The sequence below is a fragment of the Coregonus lavaretus genome (genome assembly GCF_964263955.1).
Source record: "Coregonus lavaretus genome assembly, chromosome: 7".
Lineage (NCBI taxonomy): Eukaryota > Metazoa > Chordata > Actinopteri > Salmoniformes > Salmonidae > Coregonus > Coregonus lavaretus.
This window is the reverse complement of record NC_139994.1, coordinates 19199236-19226769: the sequence shown is the minus strand read 5'-3', so window position 1 is coordinate 19226769 and position 27534 is coordinate 19199236. Positions and strand designations below refer to the sequence as shown.

Sequence of the window (27534 nt, the reverse complement as noted above, 5' to 3'; positions counted from 1 at the left end):
GTTCTGTGTATGTCTGTGTTTTCTTTCTCTCTAAATAGCCTTTTCCCCTCGCATGACTGGACATGAGTCAGCGAGTTACTCACACGCAGTATTCTTCCAATCTATTTACAACACGCAGTATTCTTCCAATCTATTTACAACTCAGTTCTGTGGAGTTGATGTATCAAAATGGAAGAATGTCTGACAACATGCAGACAGTGAGAACCAATGAGGGTTCTGTGAAGTGAAACATTTAGAACGTTGCAGATTGAAATGAAAAGATCTGACACAATTCTCTTATTCTACAATGGAAGGCAAGCATTTATTTTTTATTTTACTCAATCCATTTTTGTCTGAATGTTCTGTAATGTTTTGCCTTGTTGAACAGGCCCACATTTATGACTTAAGCTACACAGACATCTCTTGCAGGTGCACAGTGACCGGGTGTTCATTTGTGCCCCTTGGGGACAACTTTTATCTTTGGCAAGGACAAAATAATACAGGCCACCAAACGACTGTAACAAGATGACTGATTACATGTTTGGTTGTTCATGTAAAACAGGTTATTCTGGTTCTGGCCATAGACAGGAAATAGATGAGTGTTGACACATTGTTGAGCTAGTTGGAGTTTTGTAAGTCTCCCTTACCATGCGTTGAAATGTTAAATCCCAGGTAACGTCACTCAAGGGATTTTTGGTACTTTCCATTCCATACTCCCCTGTTCAGTATACGGCACAACAGATATTTGTAGTTACAGGTAGAAAACCACTAGTGGGAGCCAGAGTACATATCATGCTACGAGCCAGTACAATAGTCCATGATTTTTCTATCAATTAAAAATACAGTAGCTCTCACTATATTCATTTATTTTTTTCACACCACTGATAAATTGCCAGATGTATGCCAAAAACGAATGATAGAAGAATGATTAAACATATGGATAGAAGAGAGAGAAACTGAAAAATTGTGTTTATACAACTTTTAATGCTTGGTTGCAATCTTCACATTCATATTTGTCAGTAGAAAATACCCTAAAATATCATTCAAACACATACACCATACACCCACACAAACTTTCAGCTGTACTCTTGTCTAATAAACAGCATCTCACTTAACAAGTCAAACAGATTTGCCTGACCAATAACAGGTCTGAAGAACAGTTCTGTGATGAGTGATTGGCTGACAGCCTGTAGGGCAGAGGTCGATAGTAGGATGCGGCTGAATCGACCCGAGTCTCCTGGGTGAAGGGTCAGGACAACCTCCTGTAGAGCTCTCTGGGCCTCCTGTTGAAGACCGTCAATGACTACAGTGGTGCTCAGTCCTGGGACAGCTATTAAGAGGAAGTGGGGTAAATGGAATGTCAATTCAACTGTATTCCACCATCAGCAGTTCAACACTAATGTGACAGAAGAGTTAAGCTGTTTGCCATCATTTGTCATGTTAGATTATTAAATAATCATTGATTATGCCATTGATTGCTTCAAATATTTCAATCGAATGACATTAATAGAATGTCAGTTCAGGTAGATTTGGAGTTCCACATTACATCATAGACTGCTGAGAAGAAGTAGAAGAAGAAGATCTTTACCTGGATTGAACAGCATAGCACCCTTCAGATAGGCATATTCCTTTGGGCTGAGATCCAGAGTCCACAGTCTGTACAGACAGGATCTGAGTTTATGCACCCCAGCAAGCGTGGGCAGTGACCTCTTCCCCTCATCTTCCTCCTCATGCTCTTCCTCACTCTGTGGCCCCTGACCGTTGAGGAGGATCCTCCTCAGCATGCTAGCCTGTGGTACATCCTTCACCTCGAACACAGTCCGTTCCTGGGCCAGTCCCAGAGAGAACAGGGGCACCCAGCAGTCCCTCAGCAGAGTTAGCTGATCCTCCACTGGAAGCTGACTGAAGGAGGGTAAACTCTTCATGAAGCGGATGGTTTTGACCAGAACATCAGATGCCACCTGACAAGTTCCCTCAGGGTTCTTCAGACACACTGCCCGTCGCCGCTCGCAATGACAGTTGTGAGGCATCATCATGTTGTAGTCGTACTGGTTCACGTGGTTGTTTTTGATCAGGCTGTTGTTGTTGCTGTAGTTACTGTCTGCCCAGCTCAGGATATTGTACAGGATGCTGTGAGGTTTTTGTTGTTGCTCCCGGTAACCTGAACAGTGACAGGTGGTCTTCATCTCTTCAAGAGGAAACATCATGATGAATTTCCCTTTGAGGATCAATAAAGTATCAACCAATCAATAGATGATAAGATGTCACCAGGGCAGAAGCTTTATTACAGAGCTATGCTACAGAGGTGAGAACAGTCATATTCTCTCTTTGAAATATTGTCCAGCAGTATGATCAGCAGATCTGACTGCCTGACAACTCCAGTAGCCCGAGTCCTATTTATAGGAAGATAGGACACGCTCCTCTGATCTGTGTGTGACAAGTCAGCCTTGACCCCTCCCCCTCAGACCACACACACACACACACACCTGAAAACAACAGAGTGACCCTGGACTGCTCTGCTCGCTGTGTTAGGTCAAATCAAATTGTATTTGTCACATGTGCCAAATACAACAGGTGTAGACTTTACTGTGAAATGCTTACTTATAAGCCCTTAACCAACAATGCAGTTCAAGAAATAGAGTTAAGAAAATATTTACTAAATAAACTAAAGTCAAAAAATCTAATCAAAATCAAAAAGTAACACAAGAAAATTACATAACAAAAACAAGGCTATATACAGGGGGTACCGGTTAGTCGAGTGACTGCATAGATAATAAAGTGACTGCATAGATAATAAACAGCGAGTAGGGGGGTCAATGTAAATAGTCTGGGTGGCCATTTGTTTAATTGTTCAGCAGTCTTATGGCTTGGGGGTAGAGGCTGTTAAGGAGCCTTTTGGTCCTAGACTTGGCGCTCCGGTACCGCTTGCCGTGTGGTAGCAGAGAGAACAGTCTATGACTTGGTTGACTGGAGTTTTTGACAATTTTTTGGGCCTTCCTCTGACACCGCCTAGTCTATAGGTCCTGGATGTCAGGAAGCTTGGCCCCAGTGATGTACTGGGCCGTACGCACTACCCTCTGTAGCGCCTTACGGCCAGATGCTGAGAAGTTGCCATACCAGGCGTTGATGCAACCGCTCAGGATGCTCTCGATGGTGCAGCTGTAGAACCTTTTGAGGATCTGGGGACCCATGCGAAATCTTTTCCGTTTCCTGAGGGGGAAAAGGTGTTGTCGTGCCCTCTTCACAACTGACTTGGTGTGTTTGGACAATGATAGTTTGTTGGTGAAGTGGACACCAAGGAACTTGAAACTCTCGACACACTCCACTTCAACCCCGTCGATGTTAATGGGGGCCTGTTCGGCCCTCCTTTTCCTATAGTCCACGATCAGCTCCTTTGTCTTGCTCACATTGAGGGAGAGGTTGTTGTCCTGGCACCACACTGCCATGTCTTTGACCTCCTCCCTATAGGCTGTCTCATCGTTGTCGGTGATCAGGCCTACCACTGTTGTGTCATCAGCAAACTTAATGATGGTGTTGGAGTCGTGCTTGGCCACAAAGTCATGGGTGAACAGAGAGTACAGAAGGGGACTAAGCACGCACCTATGAGGGGCCCCAGTGTGGAGGATCAGCGTGGCAGATGTGTTGTTGCCTACCCTTACCACCTGGGGGCGGCCCGTCAGGAAGTCCAGGATCCAGTTGCAGAGGGAGGTGTTTAGTCCCAGGGTCCTTAGCTTAGTGATGAGCTTTGTAGGCACTATGGTGTTGAACGTTGAGCTGTAGTCAATGAACAGCATTCTCACATAGGTGTTCCTTTTGTCCAGGTGGGAAAGGGCAGTGTGATTGAGATTGTGTCATCTGTGGATCTGTTGGGGTGGTATGCGAATTGGAGTGGGTCTAGGGTTTCCGGCATGATGGTGTTGATGTGAGCCATGACCAGCCTTTCAAAGCACTTCATGGCAACCAACATGAGGGCTACGGGGCGGTAATCACTTAGGCAGGTTCTCTCCACGTGGAGCGAGGTGAAAGGGCGTATTCAATACAACTGTGACATTTGCCCTGCAGGGAGGGAGAGACATGAGGAAGCCGGCTGCACTACGGGGTCAATGACATTTATCATTTATCATGTTTATCTCCAGTTATTAACTCAGCCTGTACCAGGCTACCAAGGACGGGGTCAATGATCCCATACAGACTGCTACCCCAACACACAGCCTTGGTTCAGTCTTCCATTACGTGCTAGTTAAGGGGTAAACAAAAGGGGACTCAGGATCATAGGATAGCAGCATTTGGTATTGACAAGGAGTAATATAATTTTAGGAAAATAACAACACAAGTAGCCTAGATCCTAATCACATAGATAGATATAATTTTATTCTCATGATCAATAGCCTACTTTATTTTTGGCCTTACATGTGTTTTTGCAAATAGGCTATCCAACCTAGAAAACATTAATCTTTCCACCCATGTTGCATATCACTTAACATAACAATGTGTGATGGTCACTGTGACCCTTATTTCAGTTTATTTGAATAGTTCAGTCATGGCTCCACAGATATGTTATCGGGGTCAAAGAATGGAACAGTGAGCTGTTGGTCATTGACACCTATCCATCAGCGATATCTCCTGCTAAATCACTATCATTGACAATAAATGAGGATTAGAATTAGAAAGATGTTATCCAACTATTAAATGTAACATTTTCAATGGGATTTCTGAAGACAAACATGGGTCATTACCAATTCAGAGGTGGGGAAATTAGCTATAATGGCTACAACAAAGAATTTCAGAATCAGAACGTTATCCTTGGGCATACAAATCATGTGTTTGCATGTGAAAATATCTGTCCATAAATACATTTGAATTCATTAAAATGCACAGTTATAACAGATTAACCTAAGAAATAAGTTGTAATAGTGAAATGAAATGAATATACGATAATTGTGGCATAAATAATTACCAATATTTTTGGCCATCAATCAAACACTAATTCCTCATCTAGAATATTCGGTTCGCTGCTGCACTCCGTTTCCCACCATCATAATTTGAACGTGCCATATCCGTTCATCTAACACGATCTAATTGGCTGTTTGGTTTGTCAATCAAAAAGTTGGCCTCCTATTGCATCAAACTTCCCATTCTTTTAGAAACAAGGTGGTGCTTGTTTCCAGGAAGTAGCACAGCAACGTGACTTTACATTGCTCCCTGTTGCTGCTAGCCTGTCCATTTCAAATTATATTTTCAATCAAGTGTAAACATTAGGACAGAAAATGGGTGATGATGAAAAGTATGACGGGATGTTGCTTGTTATGGCACAACAGCACGAAGGAGGTGTACAGGAGGTAAACTATAGCTTGATAGCATGCTAGCAAGTTAGTATGCTAACATAAGCTAGCACATTCCTCATTAAACCATTGGCTAGCCGGCTAAATTATGTTAGCTATATGGGGGATGGGAAAGTGTCCAGCGTTTGCACCATGCATATAGCAACACAAACCTGTAGCTAATGTTAGTCGCATATAATAAATATCACACCAGTAGCGTAATCGTTAACCATAGTTTAGCTAGCTAGCTAGCTAGTTGTGTTTATGCATGCTGGTGTGGTAACGTTAGTAAGCCATAGCAAATAGGCTTGTGACTTGTATAAGGCTCAGGTTGGCTATGTATTTTTTACTTATTTATTTATTTCACCTTTATTTAACCAGGTAAGCCAGTTGAGAACAAGTTCTCATTTACAACTGCGACCTGGCCAAGATAAAGCAAAGCAGTGCGATAAAAACAACAACAACACAGAGTTACATATGGAATAAACAAAAACGTACAGTCAATAACACAATAGAAAATAGAAAATCTATATACAGTGTGTGCAAATGTAGTAAGTTATGGCAGTAAGGCAATAAATAGGCCATAGTGCAAAATAATTACAATTTAGTATTAAAACTGGAGCTATTTGATGTGCAAATAGAGATACTGGGGTACAAATGAGCAAAATAAATAACAATATGGGGATGAGGTAGTTGGGTGGGCTAATTACAGATGGGCTGTGTACAGGTACAGTGATCAGTAAGCTGCTCTGACAACCGATGCTTTAAGTTAATGAGGGAGATAAGTGTCTCCAGCTTCAGAGATTTTTGTAGTTCGTTCCAGTCATTTGCAGCAGAGAACTGGAAGGAATGGCGGCCAAAGGAGGTGTTGGCTTTGGGGATGACCAGTGAGATATACCTGCTGGAGCGTATCATACGGGTGGGTGTTGCTATGGTGACCAATGAGCTAAGATAAAGCAGGGATTTGCCTAGAAGTGATTTATAGATGACCTGGAGCCAGTGGGTTTGGAGACGAATATGTAGTGAGGGCCAGCCAACGAGAGCGTACAGGTCACAATGGTGGGTAGTATATGGGGCTTTGGTGACAAAACGGATGGCACTGGGATAGACTACATCCAATTTGCTGAGTTGAGTGTTGGAAGCTATTTTGTAAATGACATCGCCGAAGTAAAGGATCGGTAGGATAGTCAGTTTTACGAGGGCATGTTTAGCAGCATGAGTGAAGGAGGCTTTGTTGCGAAACAGGAAGCCGATTCTAGATTTAACTTTGGATTGGAGATGCTTAATGTGAGTCTGGGAGGAGAGTTTATGGTCTAACCAGACCCCTAGGTATTTGTAGTTGTCCACATATTCTAAGTCAGACCAGAAAGTAGTGATTCTAGTCGGGCGGGCGGGTGCAAGCAGCATTCGATTGAAGAGCATGCGTTTAGTTTTACTAGCGTTTTAAGAGCAGATGGAGGCCACGGAAGGAGTGTTGTATGGCATTGAAGCTCGTTTGGAGGTTTGTTAACACAGTGTCCAATGAAGGGCCAGATGTATACAAAATGGTGTCGTCTGCGTAGAGGTGGATTTGAGAGTCACCAGCAGCAAGAGCGACATCATTGATATACACAGAGAATAGAGTCGGCCCGAGAATTGAACCCTGTGATACCCCCATAGAGACTGCCAGAGGTCCAGACAACAGGCCCTCAGATTTAACACATTGAACTCTATCTGAAAAGTAGTTGGTGAACCAGGCGAGGCAGTCGGTTGAGAAACTAACTGTATCATCTCTAATGTAATTTTTATTCGTCCAACAGTTAGTAAACACGTTTTTCAGCTTCCTCCGGCGTAAAACAGACTTCTTCACGGGTGGCGAGGCAGGTGCACCAAAGAAGGTAAGTCCAGAATTGGCTACCTAACAGAACAAAGATGCATACATCAAGAGATACTGAACTAATCTGTCTAATCTTATGAACTAGCACAATAACAAAGTCCAAATTGGCTATATTGTAAAAATGTATGAAAACAAAAATTTGTTTTAGGGTTGTGGTTATGGTCAGGTTTAAAATCAGATTTTAAGAAGAGAAATTGTAGAAATAAGAGGGGTTTATGACTTTGTGGCTGTGTTACCTAGTGACGACCCCTCTGTCCCCAGCTGGTGACGGAGTCGTTTGCCCACCACAGCGGTCTTGCCCTGAAGGCCCATAGAGAGAAGGAGAAGAGACAGGAGAAGGAGAAGAGAGAGAAAACAGAGAGGGCTGCCAAGCTAGCTGAGGAAGAGGAGAAAAAGAAGATTAAGAAAGCAGATGTCGAGCCCAAAATCAAAGAACTGACAGATGAAGAGGCAGAGAGACTTCAGTCCGAAATCGACAAGGTAAGAAAAACGGACCCTGCAGATAGCACTATCTGAAAAGTCATAGTCAATCGATCAATAATATAATAATACTTTTAGCAAAAATGTTTATTTTCAATTCACAAACTGTAGAAACAATGAGAATAGAAAGGTTCAGAACTTTTGTAAAACATCACAATACAGTTGAAAAAATATATATGGCAAATAGAAATCCAATATGGATGGTGTTAGGAGATATATGGGAGGTGTTGAATGGAGCTGAAGGATGGGACTAATAACAACGACTAATAACTAGTGTAAGACATGCTGTGTCCATAATAAGTATATAGGTTATATATTGTGAGCTTTTGTGAAAGAGCACAGTTAGAAAGATATATAGAAGCATACCAGATGGACATCATGAACATCATGAAAATGATCGGAGGAAGTTCAGGAGTAAAAACAAACAAAATATAATTATTAACTGGGTCCATAAAATGTATATAGTATGTATAAGCATGAAGTAGAGGCCTAAGCATTGTTGTTCACTAGTTTACTCCAATTAGGGGAGGGATGGTGGGGTTGGAAAGTAATAAAGGGAAATATATATATATTTTTAAGGATATGTATGTATATATACAGTGAGGGGAAAAACGTTTTGTACGTTTACCCACTGAGAAAGAAATGATCAGTCTATAATTTTTATGGTAGGTTTATTTGAACAGTGAGAGACAGAATAACAACAAAAAAATCATTCAGATGTTCTTTGGCAAACTTCAGACGGGCATGTATATGTACACTGCTCAAAAAAATAAAGGGAACACTTAAACAACACAATGCACTGCCAGAGCCCTGCAAAATGACCTCCAGCAGGCCACAAATGTGAATGTGTCTGCTCAAACGGTCAGAAAACAGACTCCATGAGGGTGGTAGGAGGGCCCGACGTCCACAGGTGGGGGTTGTGCTTACAGCCCAACACCGTGCAGGACGTTTGGCATTTGCCAGAGAACACCAAGATTGGCAAATTCGCCACTGGCGCCCTGTGCTCTTCACAGATGAAAGCAGGTTCACACTGAGCAAGTGACAGACGTGACAGAGTCTGGAGACGCCGTGGAGAACGTTCTGCTGCCTGCAACATCCTCCAGCATGACCGGTTTGGCGGTGGGTCAGTCATGGTGTGGGGTGGCATTTCTTTGGGGTGCCGCACAGCCCTCCATGTGCTCGCCAGAGGTAGCCTGACTGCCATTAGGTACCGAGATGAGATCCTCAGACCCCTTGTGAGACCATATGCTGGTGCGGTTGGCCCTGGGTTCCTCCTAATGCAAGACAATGCTAGACCTCATGTGGCTGGAGTGTGTCAGCAGTTCCTGCAAGAGGAAGGCATTGATGCTATGGACTGGCCCGCCCGTTCCCCAGACCTGAATCCAATTGAGCACATCTGGGACATCATGTCTCGCTCCATCCACCAACGCCACGTTGCACCACAGACTGTCCAGGAGATGGCGGATGCTTTAGTCCAGGTCTGGGAGGAGATCCCTCAGGAGACCATCCGCCACCTCATCAGGAGCATGCCCAGGCATTGTAGGGAGGTCATACAGGCACGTGGAGGCCACACACACTACTGAGCCTCATTTTGACTTGTTTTAAGGACATTACATCAAAGTTGGATCAGCCTGTAGTGTGGTTTTCCACTTTAATTTTGAGGGTGACTCCAAATCCAGACCTTCATGGGTTGATAAATTTGATTTCCATTGATAATTTTTGTGTGATTTTGTTGTCAGCACATTCAACTATGTAAAGAAAAAAGTATTTAATAAGATTATTTCATTCATTCAGATCTAGGATGTGTTATTTTAGTGTTCCCTTTATTTTTTTCAGCAGTGTATATATGTACAGTGGGGAGAACAAGTATTTGATGCACTGCCGATTTTGCAGGTTTTCCTACTTACAAGGCATGTAGAGGTCTGTAATTTTTATCATAGGTACACTTCAACTGTGAGAGACGGAAACTAAAACAAAAATCCAGAAAATCACATTGTATGATTTTTAAGTAATTCATTTGCATTTTATTGCATGACATAAGTATTTGATCACCTACCAACCAGTAAGAATTCCGGCTCTCACAGACCTGTTAGTTTTTCTTTAAGAAGCCCTCCTGTTCTCCACTCATTACCTGTATTAACTGCACCTGTTTGAACTCGTTACCTGTATAAAAGACACATGTCCACACACTCAATCAAACATACTCCAACCTCTCCACAATGGCCAAGACCAGAGAGCTGTGTAAGGACATAAAGGATAAAATTGTAGACCTGGGATGGGCTACAGGACAATAGGCAAGCAGCTTGGTGAGAAGGCAACAACTGTTGCCGCAATTATTAGAAAATGGAAGAAGTTCAAGATGACGGTCAATCACCCTCGGTCTGGGGCTCCATGCAAGATCTCACCTCGTGGGGCATCAGTGGCTCCGTAAGAAGCATCTCAAGGTCCTGGAGTGGCCTAGCCAGTCTCCAGACCTGTACCCAATAGACCATCTTTGGAGGGAGCTGAAAGTCCGTATTGCCCAAGCGACAGCCCCGAAACCTGAAGGATCTGGAGAAGGTCTGTATGGAGGAGTGGGCCAAAATCCCTGCTGCAGTGTGTGCAAACCTGGTCAAGACCTACAGGAAACGTATGATCTCTGTAATCGCAAACAAAGGTTTCTGTACCAAATATTAAGTTCTGCTTTTCTGATGTATCAAATACTTATGTCATGCAATAAAATGCAAATGAATTACTTAAAAATCATACAATGTGATTTTCTGGATTTTTGTTTTAGATTCCGTCTCTCACAGTTGAAGTGTAACTATGATAAAAATTACAGACCTCTACATGCTTTGTAAGTAGGAAAACTTACAAAGCATGGCAAAATCGGCAGTGTATCAAATACTTGTTCTCCCCACTGTACATCACTGATCATTGCAACTCCACAAGGTGAGATCTTGCATGGAGCCCCAGGCCGAGGGAGATTGACAGTTCTTTTGTGTTTCTTCCACTTTCTCACCAAGCTGCTTGGCGATGGTCTTGTAGCCCATTCCAGCCTTGTGTAGGTCTACAATCTTGTCCCTGACATCCTTGGAGAGCTCTTTGGTCTTGGCCATGGTGGAGAGTTTGGAATCTGATTGATTGATTGCTTCTGAGGACAGGTGTCTTTTATACAGGTAACAAAGTGAGATTAGGAGCACTCCCTTTAAGAGTGTGCTCCTAATCTCAGCTCGTTACCTGTATAAAAGACACCTGGGAGCCAGAAATCTTTCTGATTGAGAGGGGGTCAAATACTTTTTTCCCTCATTAAAATGCAAATCAATTTATAACATTTTTGACATGCGTTTTTCTGGATTTTTGTTGTTGTTATTCTGTCTCTCACTGTTCAAATAAACCTACCATTAAAATTATAGACTGCTAATTTTTTTGTCAGTGGGCAAACGTACAAAATCAGCAGGGGATCAAATACTTTTTTCCCTCACTGTATATGCGAGAAAAGGAGAAAAAAAAACATGGGGGATTGGAAGTGATGCAGACAATTACATTGATGGAAGTTACAATCTATCTGCAATATAAAAAATAAAATTAAAATAAAAACGGATTGTCAGTTATGATTGATTGATGTGCTATACACACTAGATTTAACCGTTTGTCTTTGTTAGGGCTGACCCCATTTAGTCTACTGGTCAATTTCTTTAGTCGAGCAGTAGCTAAAAATATTATGGTGTACAAGACACCTGTCTTATTCGCACTGAGTGGACTGATCCATTGTGGAGGCCGTGGGGATGGCACAGTCCATCAGTGTAAGACATGTTATACTGAAATTGTATATGGTTATATTACATAAAAACAATGGTGCAACACTAATAGAAATAATATTATTTTATAACAAATGCGCTTTTTCCCTCATTGGATAGCGGTCGCTGTCCACGGTTCTGAAACACATCAGTGCGCTGTTGAATTAGTGCCTTTTCCTAGACCATGTTGCTATGTGCATAATAGCAAAGTTAACCAGCATATTGATGTTGAGAACAATGCCGTGGCGGCAGCAGCAGAATGAGGAGATGAGAAAACAGCCCTTGCCTTATTGTCTAAGAAAAGTGAGGAGAGAGGAAACCCCAACTTAATTAGGTCTATAATCAAAAGCCTAACTGTTAAATGTGCCTGGCTTTATAATTCATCAATGTATCTACAGAAATAAGACAGATCTTGCTACTGTTGCCTGTTTGAGTGTTTGTTTAATAGCCTACTGATTCCGTGAGCGCCAAGCCTCACGCAACGACATGTTAAGTAAACAATTTCACAAATTCGACTGTTTTTAATCTTTGCGTTGCTGTAATAAAGGCTTAACATTTTTTTTTGTTAGAACAGCCTCTCTTGTATTATTTTTAATTTATTTTGTGTTTACACTGTTCCAAATTGTCTGAAAAATTATATTTATAATAATAATAATAACGCTCCTTTTTCTTGATCTCCTTATTGTTATTATTACTATTATTATTATTATCATAATAATAAGCAATGTCATTATCATTAGTAAGCTTAGTATAGCAGCCTTGTATAACCACCATCGAACTGTAGGCCTAAGAGCACATCCTGTTTAGTCTTAATACCGTGACTTACTTAGGCCTATATTTCAATACTTCTATAGGCTACTGTATCAATCATTCATTCGTTCATGTCATCACACAGCATACGAGTCATTCATGATTTTAAATGCAATCAAGCATTTTAGGTTTAAAATACAATAAAGTGAGCCTTTAATAATTAGCTTATACAATAAATAAACCGTTCCATTTGGGAAATTGCATTCACGAATGAATGTGACTGTTTTTAGTCTTCACTGTAATGAAGGCTTAACAAAAAAAAAAAACATTACAACAGACTCTCTGGTACGCTTATACCTTATTTAGTGTTGTTTACATTGTTCCAAACGTTCCGAATAATTATAGTGTAATCAATACAGCACCTGTTTGGCACACATAATATGCACGCAGCGCTTGCTCCTTACCTTATTTTTCTTGATCTCTGGGATTTTCCACAACTAGTCACATTTATTCCACACATCTGACTTTCCCTTTACCTCCTGAGCAACCAGTAAACCTTCCCACATTTCAAGTTTCTTTGTCACGTCCTCTGCATCCATTTTGCTGTCACGTGTTATGGTGTTCAGAGTTTATTATAACCAATGTATTGACGTGATTATGATATGCTATAGGTCAGGACCTATTGTACCCTATTCAGACAGGATTAGTTTTACTGGGGGAGGTCAGGTAATGTAATTATGTGCACGAGCACAAAACACCACATCTGTAATTTTAGTCCCGTCCGAATCAGCCATTTCAGTAATTTTTAAATGGCAGGAGAGTAACAATTCCACCAAGAATAACTGACTGTTTTTTGGCGAACTCCAAGGTCCTCTGATAATACTAGTCCCGTGCGAATCGACATCGCTGTGTTTTGAGAGAAATGTCTGAGTTTGACAAGTGTTGCTCGTGGATTGCGCAAGAAAACAATAACTGATTAAATCAATTGATCTAAGTGCTGCGCATAAGCTATATATGACTGGCCTACATGTAGCCTATCAGCTTTCACAGTGAATGCTTTTTTTTATATATTTTGTGCGTATGAATTGAATATTGCCAAATGCATCAGTAAAAAAATATTGAGCCTATTTAATGCAACCCTTGTTGTTAATAGTTCGCAAAGCAGCATACAACTGACCTAAACGTTTGGAAATGATAAATTAACTTTCTCATCCATAGCCTAAAAATGCATCTCAAGTGCATTTGCACTGTTTAGCTCACATCTGAAGGCTGGGGGGCATTTGGACATCCTGCGGATCGCTAAAATATCCTAATGATTATGATCACACTTCCTGAATTCAAATATTATGGCGACACTATAGGAAAGATGGATTGGTATGGTTTAGAAACTTGGCAATCAAGCTGGAGTTATCAGTGTGGCCCTATCACCTGGGCATGTTGAAATACTGTATCTTCACGCCTAGAATATAAACCTCCAGGCTTTCGTTATTACTGTCAATTTATTGGGGGAAAACTAATCCCGTCCGAATCGTCCTCTGGAATAACGGACATTCTGGAGTAAAAACTACATAACCACCATTCAAATATAATCAAATGTATTGGTCACATACACATGGTTAGCAGATGTTATTGTGAGTGTAGCGAAATGCTTGTGCTTCTAGTTCCAACAGTGCAGGAATATCTAGTAAGTAATATCTAACAGTTCTACAACAAAAACCTAATACACACAAATCTAAGTCAAGGAATGGAATAAGAATATATAAATATATGGCATTATCAGAGAGGCATAGTCTAAGATGCAATAGATAGTATAGAATACAATATATACATATGAGATGGGTAATGCAAGAAACAGTGCCTTGCAAAAGTATTCATCCCCCTTGGCGTTTTTCCTATTTTGTTGCATTACAACCTGTCATTTAAATGGATTTTATTTGGATTTCATGTAATGGACATACACAAAATTGTCCAAATTGGTGAAGTGAAATGAAAAAAATTACTTGTTTCAAAAAATTCCAAATAATAAATAACAGAAAAGTGGTGTGTATTCACCCCCTTTGCTATGAAGCCCCTAAATAAGATCTGGTGCAACCAATTACCTTCAGAAGTCACATAATTAGTTAAATAAAGTCCACCTGTGTGCAATCTAAGTGTCATATGATCTCAGTATACAGTGGGGAGAACAAGTATTTGATACACTGCCGATTTTGCAGGTTTTCCTACTTACAAAGCATGTAGAGGTCTGTAATTTTTATCATAGGTACACTTCAACTGTGAGAGACGGAATCAAAAAAAAAATAATCCAGAAAATCACATTGTATGATTTTTAAGTAATTAATTTGCATTTTATTGCATGACATAAGTATTTGATACATCAGAAAAGCAGAACTTAATATTTGGTACAGAAACCTTTGTTTGTAATTACAGAGATCATACGTTTCCTGTAGGTCTTGACCAGGTTTGCACACACTGCAGCAGGGATTTTGGCCCACTCCTCCATACAGACCTTCTCCAGATCTTTCAGGTTTCAGGGCTGTTGCTGGGCAATACGGACTTTCAGCTCCCTCCAAATATTTTCTATTGGGTTCAGGTCTGGAGACTGGCTAGGCCACTCCAGGACATTGAGATGCTTTTTACAGAGCCACTCCTTAGTTTCCCTGGCTGTGTGTTTCGGGTCGTTGTCATGCTGGAAGACCCAGCCACGACCCATCTTCAATGCTCTTACTGAGTGAAGGAGGTTGTTGGCCAAGATCTCGCGATACATGGCCCCATCCATCCTCCCCTCAAAACGGTGCAGTCGTCCTGTCCCCTTTGCAGAAAAGCATCCCCAAAGAATGATGTTTCTACCTCCATTCTTCACGGTTGGGATGGTGTTCTTGGGGTTGTACTCATCCTTCTTCCTCCAAACACGGCGAGTGGAGTTTAGACCAAAAAGCTCTATTTTTGTCTCATCAGACCACATGACCTTCTCCCATTCCTCCTCTGGATCATCCAGATGGTCATTGGCAAACTTCAGACGGGCCTGGACATGCGCTGGCTTGAGCAGGGGGACCTTGCGTGCGCTGCAGGATTTTAATCCATGACGGCGTAGTGTGTTACTAATGGTTTTCTTTGAGACTGTGGTCCCAGCTCTCTTCAGGTCATTGACCAGGTCCTGCCGTGTAGTTCTGGGCTGATCCCTCACCTTCCTCATGATCATTGATGCCCCACGAGGTGAGATCTTGCATGGAGCCCCAGACCGAGGGTGATTGACCGTCATCTTGAACTTCTTTCATTTTCTAATAATTGCGCCAACAGTTGTTGCCTTCTCACCAAGCTGCTTGCCTATAGTCCTGTAGCCCATCCCAGGCTTGTGCAGGTCTACAATTTTATCCCTGATGTCCTTACACAGCTCTCTGGTCTTGGCCATTGTGGAGAGGTTGGAGTCTGTTTGATTGAGTGTGTGGACATGTGTCTTTTATACAGGTAACGAGTTCAAACAGGTGCAGTTAATACAGGTAATGAGTGGAGAACAGGAGGGCTTCTTAAAGAAAAACTAACAGGTCTGTGAGAGCCGGAATTCTTACTGGTTGGTAGGTGATCAAATACTTATGTCATGCAAATTAATTACTTAAAAATCATACAATGTGATTTTCTGGATTTTTGTTTTAGATTCCGTCTCTCAAATACTTGTTCTCCCCACTGTATACAGTGATCCCTCGCCACTTCGCGGTTCACTTATCGCGGATTCGCTATTTCGCGGATTTTCATAATGCATTTTTTTTTTTTTGGTGCATTGTGCTCTGCATTCTGATTCGCTAAAAACTCACTCCCGCTTCTTGTATCAAAACATGCTACGAATTGTGCTATCATTTTGTCGTCTCGTGCAGTTATGTGTACGTACATAAAACAGCTTGGCAAATTTACATTAAGTTGGCCAAATTATCTTGTAATTTCGAACATCTCCTAAACCCATAATGTCGACGAAACGGCCTGGACCGACAAAAGCACCTGCGGATGGGCCCAAACGGCGGAAGATGCTACCTATCTCAGATAAAGTTAAACTTCTGGACATGCTAAGGGAAGGTAAAAGCTATGCAGCCGTTGCTCGCCATTACGGAATCAATGAATCTTCCGTTCGTTACATAAAGAAGGAGGAAAAAAACATAAGGACGACAGCAGCAGTCAATTTTAATACGAATGCAAAAAGGGTTGTAACTGTCCGCAACAAGACCATGGTACGGATGGAGACGGCATTAGCTCTGTGGATTAATGACTTCAGGAAAAAAAACATAACCCTGGATACAAACGTTATCTGCACAAAAGCGAGAATGCTGTATGAAAACTTTGCTGTCAGTGACGGGGAAGAGGGAGAGGATGCCGGGCCCTCAGCAAGTGCTGCTGACACAGTGGGAGAGGATGCCAGGCCCCCAGCAAGTGCTGCTGACAAAGTGCCAAGCGCATTTAATGCAAGCAAGGGCTGGTTTGAAAAGTTTAAGAAACGCTTTGGACTTAAAAATGTTTGTCTGCACGGTGAGATGGCGTCTGCGGATACCGCTGAGGCAGAAGCCTTCGTGAACAATAAATTCAAGGCGATCATTGAGGAGGGGGGATATAAGCCCGAACAAGTTTTTAACATGGATGAGACTGCCTTATTTTGGAAACGAATGCCCTCCCGCACCTTCATCATGCAGGAAGAAGCCAAAGCCCCAGGATTTAAAGTTCACAAAGACCGTTTGACCCTGGCTATGTGCGGAAATGCCGCAGGTTTCATGATTAAACCGGGGCTGATTTACAGGTCTAAAAATCCCAGGGCGCTGAAAAACAAAAATAAGGATGATTTGCCTGTTTACTGGATGTACAATGCAAAGGCTTGGATGACAAAAGCGCTCAATCTGGATTGGTTCAAAAACTGTTTCATCCCGGAGGTTAAGTGTTATTTGAGAGGAAAGGGACTGGACTTTAAAGTGCTTCTGCTCCTTGACAACGCCGGAGGTCACGGTAATGATTTGGCATATGATGGTGTGCAAATCGAATTTCTGCCGCCAAACACTACATCCCTGATTCAGCCCATGGACCAAGGAGTCATCCGTGCTTTCAAGGCTCTCTATACGCGCAACACCCTGCAACATCTTGTTGACGCTATGGACTCGGATCAAGATTTCTCACTGAAGGACTACTGGCGTGGATACACCATCGCATCGTGTCTCCAAAACATTCAGAGGGCCATTCAGGAAATGAAAACGGAAACTCTGAAGGCCTGCTGGAAAAAACTATGGCCAGAGGCAGTGCAAAACGCAACCGGAGGCTCGCTTGACGAGGTCCACCACTCTGCCGTAGAAACAGCTGTGAATCTGGCTAAACAGATTGGAGGAGACGGCTTTAATGACATGAGTCCGGATGACATAAACGCCCTGATTGATGGAGACGCACAGCCGCTGACCGATGCAGAGCTGGCAGAAATGACAAAGCCACAAAGCGACGATGAAAGAGAAGAGGGAGAAGAGGACACGAGAGATGAGGAGGAAGGACTAACGCTTGGTCGCTTAGCAACCATGGTGCGAATGGCCACTGAACTTAAGCGAGTAGCTGAGGAATGGGACCCTTTGATGAGCCGTTCATTACAGTTCTCCAACGTAATCGATGGTGGCATGTCGGTGTACAAGGATCTTTTTGCAAAGAAGAAAAAAGAGCGACAACAGCTGCCTATCACTATGTTCTTCTCCCGAACAAACACACCTGCACCGCGGGCTTCAGAAGAAGAGAACACTGCAGAGCGCAGTCAGGATGCAGCGGCCCAGTCTGAAGAGCAGTGAAACGGCCTACACGTGAGTCACTGTATTTGTATACATGTAATAGTTGCTAATTGTAAAAAAAAAAAGTTTTCTATTTCGCGGATTTCACTTATCGCGGGTCATTTTCGGAACGTAACCCCCGCGATAAACGAGGGATTACTGTATACACCTGTTCTGAAAGGCCCCATAGTCTGCAAGACCACTAAGCAAGGGGCACCACCAAGCAAGCGTCACCATGAAGGCCAAGGAGCTCTCCAAACAGGTCAGGGACAAAGTTGTGGAGAAGTACAGATCAGGGTTGGGTTCTAAAAAAATATCTGAATCTTTGAACATACCACGGACCACCATTAAATCCTTTATTAAAAAATGGAAAGAAAATGGCACCACAACAAACCTGCCAAGAGAGGGCCGCCCACCAAAACTCACGGACTTGGCAAGGAGGGCATTAATCAGAGAGGCAACAAAGAGACCAAAGATAACCCTGAAGGAGCTGTAAAGCTCCACAGCGGAGATTGGAGTATCTGTCCATAGGACCACTTTAAGCCATACTCTCCACAGAGCTGGGCTTTACGGAAGAGTGGCCAGAAAAAAGCCATTGCTTGAAGAAGAAAATAAGCAAACACGTTTGGTGTTCGCCAAAAGGCATGTGGGAGACTCCCCAAACATATGGAAGAAGGTACTCTGGTCAGATGAGACTAAAATTGAGCTTTTTGTCCATCAAAGAAAACGCTATGTCTGGCGCAAACCCAACACCCCGAGAACACCATCCCCACAGTAGAGCATGGTGGTGGCAGCATCATGCTGTGGGGATGTTTTTCATCGGCAGGGACTGGGAAACTGGTCAGAATTGAAGGAATGATGGATGGCGTTAAATACAGGGAAATTCTTGAGGGAAACCTGTTTCAGTCTTCCAGAGATTTGAGACTGGGACGGAGGTTCACCTTCCAGCAGGACAATGACCCTAAGCATACTGCTAAAGCAACACTTGAGTGGTTAAGGGGAAACATTTAAATGTCTTGGAATGGCCTAGTCAAAGCCCAGACCTCAATCCAATTGAGAATCTGTGGTATGATTTAAAGATTGCTGTACACCAGCGGAACCCATCCAGCTTGAAGGAGCTGGAGCAATTTTGCCTTGAAGAATGGGAAAAAATCCCAGTGGCTAGATGTGCCAAGCTTATAGAGACATACCCCAAGAGACTTGCAGCTGTAATTGCTGCAAAAGGTGGCTCTACAAAGTATTGACTTTGGGGGGGTGAATAGTTATGCACGCTCAAGTTTTCTGTATAGTTTTCAAGTTTCACAAGAAAAAATATTTTGCATCTTCAAAGTGGTTGGCATGTTGTGTAAATCAAATTATACAAAACCCCAAAAAATCTATTTAAATTCCAGGTTGTAAGGCAACAAAATAGGAAAAATGCCAAGGGTGTGAATACTTTCGCAAGCCACTGTATGTAAACATTAAAGTGGCATTATTAAAGTGACTAGTGTTTCATTTATTAAAGTGGCCAGTGATTTTCCAGCTTTCTGTGCTGGTGATGGCTGTTTAACATTCTGATGGCCTTGAGATAGAAGCTGTTTTTCAGTCTCTCGGTCCAAGCTTTGATGCACCTGTACTTTCCTCGCCTTCTGGATGATAGCGGGGTGAACAGGCAGTGGCTCGGGTGGTAGTTGTCCTTGATTATCTTTTTGGCCCTCACCTCCTCCCTGTAGGCTGTCTCATCATTGTTGGTAATCAAGCCTACTACTGTTGTGTCGTCTGCAAACTTGATGATTGAGTTTGAGGCGTGCATGGCTACGCAGTCATGGGTGAACAGGGAGTACAGGAGGGGGCTGAGCACACACCCTTGTGGGGCCCCAGTGTTGAGGATCAGCGAAGTGGAGATGTTGTTTCCTACCTTCACCACCTGGGGGTGGCCCGTCAGGAAGTCCATGACCCAATTGCACAGGGCGGGGTTGATACCCAGGGCCTCAAGCTTGATGATGAGCTTGGAGGGTATTCTGGTGTTGAATGCTGAGCTATAGTCAATGAACAGCATTCTTACATAGGTATTCCTTTGTCCAGATTGGATAGGGCAGTGTGATGGCGATTACATAGTCTGTGGACCTATTGGGGCGGTATGCAAATTGAAGTGGGTCTAGGGTGACCGGTAAGGTGGAGGTGAATGATCCTTGACTAGTCTCTCAAAGCACTTCATGATGACAGAGGTGAGTGCTACAGGGCGATAGTCATTTAGTTCAGTTACCTTTGCATTCTTGTGTACAGGAACAATGGTGGCCATCTTGAAGCAAGTGGGGACAGCAGACTGGGATAGGGAGAGATTGAATATGTCCGTAAACACACCAGCCAGCTGGTCTGCGCATGCTCTAAGGACGCGGCTAAGAATACCGTCTGGGCCGGCAGCCTTGCGAGGGTTAACACGTTTAAATGTCTTACTCACGTCGGCCACAGAGAAGGAGAGCCCACAGTTCTTCGTAGCTGGCCGCGTCGGTGACACTGTGTTATCCTCAAAGCGGGCAAAGAACTTGTATAGCTTGTCTGGCAGCAAGACGTCGGTGTCCTCGACGTGTCTGGTTTTCCTATTGTAGTCCGTGATTGTCTGTCAACCCTGCCACATACGTCTCGTGTCTGAGCCGTTGAATTGCGACTCCACTTTGTCTTGATATTTACGTTTTGCCTGTTTAATTGCCTTGCGGAGGGAACGACCACTCTGTTTGTATTCTGCCATATTCCCAGTCACCTTGCCATGGTTAAATGCGGTGGTTCGTGCTTTCAGGTTTTCTCTAGTAATACTAGTCCTGTGCTAATAGGTCTTTGGTCACATGCATGCGATTCATACACGTGTCACGTAAAGAGATCAAGGGTTGAAGGAATAGGGAATGTTTTTCCTAAACAAATGAGTGATTTTGGTAACAGAACTTTTCAGTCAGAAATGGCTGTAATTATGTTGCTGTTTCAGCAACACGGACATTGCGATAAACACTTTGATGTTTTGTGGTGGTCATGGCAGCAGGGAGGAGAGAGAGACAATGGGTGCTAGTCACAGTCACTTGCTGTCTTTTTTTTTTTACACAGGGCAGTAAGTCTGAGCCCGTCCCGGCACAGTCAAATAATTTGCTGGTCGGACTCTCTAGGCATTTGTGTCTTAATTATTTAATCAAACAGTGTGCTTAAAGCATCAGACAAGCTCAGTGAATATAGTTGATTTGATTAAAAGACATAGGATGTGTCAATATATGGAAAAATACACGTCAACCAAGATTTTTAAAGTCGGGGACAGCCCTAGTCTTTGTCTTGATTTACATTTACATTTACATTTTAGTCATTTAGCAGACGCTCTTATCCAGAGCGACTTACAGTTAGTGAATACATATATATATTTTTTTATACTGGCCCCCCGTGGGAATCGAACCCACAACCCTGGCGTTGCAAACGCCATGCTCTATCAACTGAGCTACATCCCTGCCGGCCATTCCCTCCCCTACCCTGGACGACGCTGGGCCAATTGTGCGCCGCCCATGAGTCTCCCGGTCGCGGCCGGCTGCGACAGAGCCTGGATTCGAACCAGGATCTCTAGTGGCACAGTTAGCACTGCGATGCAGTGCCTTAGACCACTGCGCCACTCAGGAATTGATGAAGTGTATGTGCACTACTTTAATGTCTTTGTCTTGATGAAGCGTATGTGCACTACTTTAATGTCTTTGTCTTGTCTTGGTTTCAGCAAAATAAACAAGAGGAGAAGAAAGAGGCCACAAACACAAATGCTGTAACTCCACCTGAGAAAGCTGAGAAGGAAAGGGAAGAGAAGGGAGACAAGGGGGTAAGAGATTCTGTTGGGATGCCTCAGTAGAGGTACACCACTGTTTCCCCCGCTATCATATAGGCGTGGCGTCTCACCTGGGAAATAAACTATGGGGAAAAAACGTATGCACATAGTTTACAGCACAGGGGTGTTTTATGCATGTTGAAGGCAATTGAAGCTAATGAATAACTTGTTCATTTCTGCCAGACTGATTCAGATGGAGAAGATGATGAGAAAGACAAGGACAAAATAAAACCTAACGCTGGCAACGGAGCTGACCTGGCCAATTATCGCTGGACACAGTCCTTGTCTGAAGTGGACGTGAGTTTCCCTTTTGCCTTTAGTGTTAGTGTTCCCTAGTATATGGATATTAAAGTTGTTTAACTGTAGCATGGTTGTTGCTTTAACTATGAAGAGGTATTTTCTGCTCTCTGTTCATTTTGCATGGGCAGCTCCCTCTATTTCACAGCAAATGTTGATCAACTTTTTGCCCCCAGTCACTAGGGATTGGTTTAGTATTGGGCAACATGTAATCTGGGCAGACAAGGTAATCAGGCATTCTGTGTGTTCCCCTTTATCCCACCCCCCAGCTGGTGGTGCCTTCGTTCTAATTGGGTGTTCCCCTTTATCCCGCCCCCCAGCTGGTCGTGCCTTCATTCTAATTGGGTGTTCCCCTTTATCCCGCCCCCCAGCTGGTGGTGCCTTCATTCTAATTGGGTGTTCCCCTTTATCCCGTCCCCCAGCTGGTGGTGCCTTCATTCTAATTGGGTGTTCCCCTTTATCCCGCCCCCCAGCTGGTGGTGCCTTCATTCTAATTGGGAGTTTCCCTGTATCCCGCCCCCCAGCTGGTCGTGCCTTCATTCTAATTGGGTGTTCCCCTTTATCCCGCCCCCCAGCTGGTGGTGCCTTTTGATGTGAAGTTCCGTATGAAGGGGAAGGATGTAGTGGTGGACATCCAGCGTCGTGTGCTGAAGGTGGGTCTGAAGGGCCATCCTCCTGTGATTGAGGGACAGCTCTACAACGACGTCAAGGTAGAGGAGAGCTCCTGGCTCATTGAGGACGGCAAGGTGGTCACCATTCACCTGGAGAAGGTACTGCTTTTATTTATATTTTATTACAAGTGCTTTCATTGAGATTAAAAGTATTTCACGCTGAAACCTTTTAAGTCACTAAATCATGCCTTGCGTCTGTTTCAGATCAACAAGATGGAGTGGTGGAATAAGATAGTGACCACGGATCCAGAACTCAATACAAAGAAGATCTGTCCTGAGAACTCTAAGGTAACCAACGCCAATCTACAGATGCAAGGCTCACTGTATATTGCAAGAGAACGTGTAATTATTCTCCTTTATTTAAAGGTGAATAATTTATCTCTCTCTCTCTCACCCTCCATCTCTTTCTCTCTCTCTCCTCTTCATCTCTCTATATCCCTCCCTCCCTCTCTCACCCTCCATCTCTATCTCTCTCTCTCTCACCCTCCATCTCTTTCTCTCTCTCTCCTCTTCATCTCTCTATATCCCTCCCTCCCTCTCTCACCCTCTATCTCTTTATCTCTCTATATCCCTCCCTCTCACCCTCCATCTCTCTCATCAATCTCTCTCCATCTATCTCCCCCCTCTCACCCTCCATCTCTCTCTCTCTCTCCCTCTCTCCCTCCCTTGCTCTTCCATCTCTCTCCCTCACTCTCACCCTCCATCTCGCTCTCTCCATCTCTCTCTCCTCTTCCGTCTCTCTATATCTCTCCCTCTCTAACCCTCCATCTCTCTCCATCGCTCTTTCTCCATCTCTCTCTCAACCTATCTCCCTCCCTCCCCCTCCCCCTCCCTCTCACCCTCCATCTCTCTCCCTCTCCATCTCCCTCTCACCCTCCATCTCCCTCTCCATCTCTCTCTCACTGCTGTCTCAGCTGTCCGATCTGGATGGGGAGACCCGTGGTATGGTGGAGAAGATGATGTACGACCAGAGACAGAAGTCTATGGGTCTACCCACCTCCGAAGAGCAGAAGAAACAAGACATCCTCAAAAAGTAGCTTTCAGTACATTGGTTATAGCACCATCATATAGCATGTCCATCATGATAACGTTTAAGTAGTGCAATACTTTTCTTCACATAGACAGTGAAAAGTTTGACCCCTCCCAGTCATCCCTGGGACTTAACTACTGACAATCTACTGACAGAATTTAACATTAGAATAGAGTACTTCATATTATACACCTACTGAAAATGATCTATATGCTGTTAACTTTCTATAGGTTTACTTGGTGCTTTTCTTTTTATTGTCTAACATGTTCCTGTATACTGGATAGTTTAACATAGCCATAGAAATGAGGTAAAAGGAAAGAGTGAATGTAAAAGCAGGCTGCCTCCTACTGTTTCCTGTCAAGGTCAGGTCACACGATCATTGCGGCCATAAACGGATAGTGAGACGTCTGTACCAGCTTCCCAACGGAGTCCGGGACTAGAGCTGACCTCGCTTCTTCCTCCTCCACCATCATAATACACTGTAACCATGTCACCCACTGCACACATTTTCAGCAGGTGGATTATGCAGTGTGTTGTTATGAGTAGTGCATAAGTTATCCCTATTCAAAGTCAGGAACGCACACTGACCTCGGCCATCATTGTACAGGCAGTCTCAGTGTGTTTGTGGGAAACGCATGTCTCCCACTGTTGAACTTTTTGTTATATGAGCAGGTGGATTGCATAGTTTATGTGCCCTGTTTTTTTTATTGACGAATGAAGTTATATGCAGTTTACATACTGCATAAGTCTTGTGAATATGCTCTGTATTCGACAGATTACATGACCAGACAGTGACAATGTCCTTATTTCCTAGTGACGTGACTTGGGCATCGTGAGGTGCATTAGGGATGGTTGGCAAATACTGCATTAATTATCTCTGTATGACTCACTACGCTAGTATAGGTGGAAGGACCATTACACAGAGATAAGGGGTGTGTAAGGGATAGAGGGAAGGAGCAGTAACCATCGGATATGGATGTACAGGACCTTCTCTTATCACTGGAGGTTATTAACCTCTTCTAGTTCCTGTCACGAGCAAGGCCAGGTTACCCTTGTTCACCTGTGGCTTACTAGAAACACTGTTTGAGGGGAGGCGTCGGTGATGGATGTAGAGGGCAGTCTCTTATCAGAGTTCAGGTTATTAAGCCCTTCTACTCCCTGTCCTGGTCATGACGAGGCGAGGCCAATGATAGGTTAGCTGGTTATATGTGTGATGTCATTCTGCCTCACACTTCCTCTCTTGTTTATGAAAGTGTCTCGTTCAAAATATCAAGTACACTTACTATGGTTAGACGTATGTTCATTACTGTGTGACACAATATAATAATTCCAAATCCTTTATAAATGGATGTTAGTCTGATGTGGTTACTTTGTAGGTGCTCTTTTGACCATATCGGTATCGGACCATAATAACCAAAAAATATATCTGCATCGGCCCGTTGTGGTGAGAAAACAAAGAGAGAGGTCAGTATTGCTAAGAAAATATTGACCTATCGGTATCACCCAAAATTTCCACATCTGTACATTAACGTTTTAGTCATTTAGCAGACGCTCTTATCCAGAGCGACTTACAGTTAGTGAGTGCATATATTATATATATATATTTATTTATTTTCATACCCCCCGTGGGAATCGAACCCACAACCCTGGTGTTGCAAACGCCATGCTCTACCAACTGAGCTACATCCCTGCCGGCCATTCCCTCCCCTACCCTGGACGACGCTGGGCCAATTATGCGCCGCCCCATGAGTCTCCCGGTCGTGGCCGGCTACGACAGAGCCTGGATTTGAACCAGGATCTCTAGTGGCACAGCTATCACTGCAATGCAGTGCCTTAGACCACTGCGCCACTCGGGAGTAACCGGCATCACTGCGCTGCTACCAGCTTGGCTTCCTCCACTGTCCCTGTCCCTTTACTGGACTCAAAGCTGGGATGAGTTTATCTGGTGTAATCTGACTCTATTAAACATGGCTAGTCTTGCAAACTCCTATGGTCGTTGTCAAACCCTTGTAGCCTGGAACCAGGCTACTCTTTCACTGTTCAGACTCTATGATGTGACCCCCCCTCTGTCATTGTGTTCCAGGTTTATGTCGCAGCACCCAGAGATGGACTTCTCTAAAGCCAAATTCAGCTAAGAGACGTCGCTGTCGTTCCCCAGCCAACCCTCCATACCCCTCTGCGCTCTTACTCTGCCCAGGAAAACGATGACTATGAATCCTTATCAAAACCAACCTCCAGCGCCGATCTTACAGTTGAATTGAATCTTTCTCTTCTCTTTATCTGTCTTCATTACCCTTTCTCTCGCTTTCTGTCTCTCCCCTTTTCTGTAGTCCTGAGGTTCTGGGTTCTTGTTAGTCTCTTTCCTGTGACTGTGACAGAAACTTGACGACTGTAATAACTCCCATCTTCGTTCTGTTGCATGTGTTACTATGTTCTGAATGTTTAAAGAAATGTTTGGAGCCTTTTCCTTTTTTAAAAATAAATTAATTCAAACCACATTCATTGAAATATGGCGTCATTGGTACTTTACTGTAAGAGAAAAATTACTGAAATACCATGTGAGATTAGCTACCATGCAGATTAGGCATTTAATTCATTGTGAAATCTAACAAGAGCTTTCAGAGACGTTGTGACAGGCGGCAAATGTCACATTTTTTATTTGTTCTCATATTGTTTTTATTACCCATGAATTTAAAGTGTACTATCGTAAAACGTAGTTGAAGGCCAGTTCAACAGGTAGTCGTATTGATTTTGGAGGACATCCAAGCCTCAGGCCCAAGGGCTCCCGACTGACTGACATATTCAATGTGTTTGAAATGAAACTTGTAGGTGTTGAGTGACCATGTGTTGCTATTGTGCAATGTGTGATGCCCTTGAGACTAGAGGTTTGTATGAATCCCCTATGAATCGCTTTAAATATGATCTGAGATAGAATCAGGTATATAGAGTAGGGAGCATGTGTCAGGTGGGGCTGGAGAGCAAGCATACAACTTCAGTGTGTACAGAGTGGATGACATCAATATTTGTAGTTTATAGGTTGGGAATGGTTGAGTCAATATTACCAGGTTACTAGGTGAGGTCATCATGGTATTTTAGATTAAGAACCCGACATCACTGAAGAGATTATTAATATAAATGTCACGGGTGTACTAAATAAACAAATATGATTAAAAGTCCTACTAAATTATTTTAGATATATTTAGGTATAATTCTTTATGGAATATTGTCTCCTGTTGTTTATACAATCTCACCACAATGAGCGTTATTTTACTTCGAAAAGCAGCAGTCTTTTTTTTGTGCAGTTTTCTACCATCCATTTGATCAGGTAAATTAAAAGATAAGACTGTTAATTGTCCATAGGTAATGGAAATCTGATTTTTTTTTTTTAACTACAGTATTTGCAGAATGTTATATTCATTATAAACAAGAAAATGTTGATCTATATACTGAACAATAATATAAACTATTTCAACCATTTTACTGAGTTACAGTTCATATAAGGAAATCAGTCAATTGAAATAAATAAATTAGGCCCTAATCTATGGATTTCACATGACTGGGCAGGGGCGCAGCCATGGGGTGGGCCTGGGAGGGCATAGGCCCACCCACTTGGAAGCCAGGCTCCCCCACTGGGGAGCCAAGCCCAGCTTATCAGAATACGTTTTTCCCCACAAAAGGGCTTTATTACAGACAGAAATACTCCTCAGTTTCATCAGCTGTCTGGGTGGCTGGTCTCAGACGATCCCGCAGG

General features: G+C 43.2%; 2 protein-coding genes across 2 annotated transcripts; one reads left to right on the top strand and one right to left on the bottom strand.

Annotated features, from left to right (window-relative positions):
* Positions 1–943: 943 nt before the first annotated feature.
* LOC311132167 (nuclear receptor subfamily 0 group B member 2-like) lies at positions 944–2331 on the bottom strand. Its single transcript, XM_084165387.1, has 2 exons — positions 1568–2331; positions 944–1309 (listed from the first exon to the last, which is right to left on the bottom strand). Exons 1-2 carry the CDS (start codon positions 2184–2186, stop codon positions 1056–1058), a joined length of 873 nt encoding a protein of 290 aa, XP_084021513.1. The 5' UTR covers positions 2187–2331; the 3' UTR covers positions 944–1055.
* Positions 2332–5122: 2791 nt separating this feature from the next.
* LOC311132782 (nuclear migration protein nudC-like) lies at positions 5123–26281 on the top strand. The gene is made up of 9 exons (XM_084166104.1): positions 5123–5318; positions 7100–7177; positions 7438–7656; positions 21681–21779; positions 21969–22082; positions 22658–22852; positions 22958–23041; positions 23668–23786; positions 25867–26281. Exons 1-9 carry the CDS (start codon positions 5247–5249, stop codon positions 25916–25918), a joined length of 1032 nt encoding a protein of 343 aa, XP_084022230.1. The 5' UTR covers positions 5123–5246; the 3' UTR covers positions 25919–26281.
* Positions 26282–27534: the final 1253 nt, after the last annotated feature.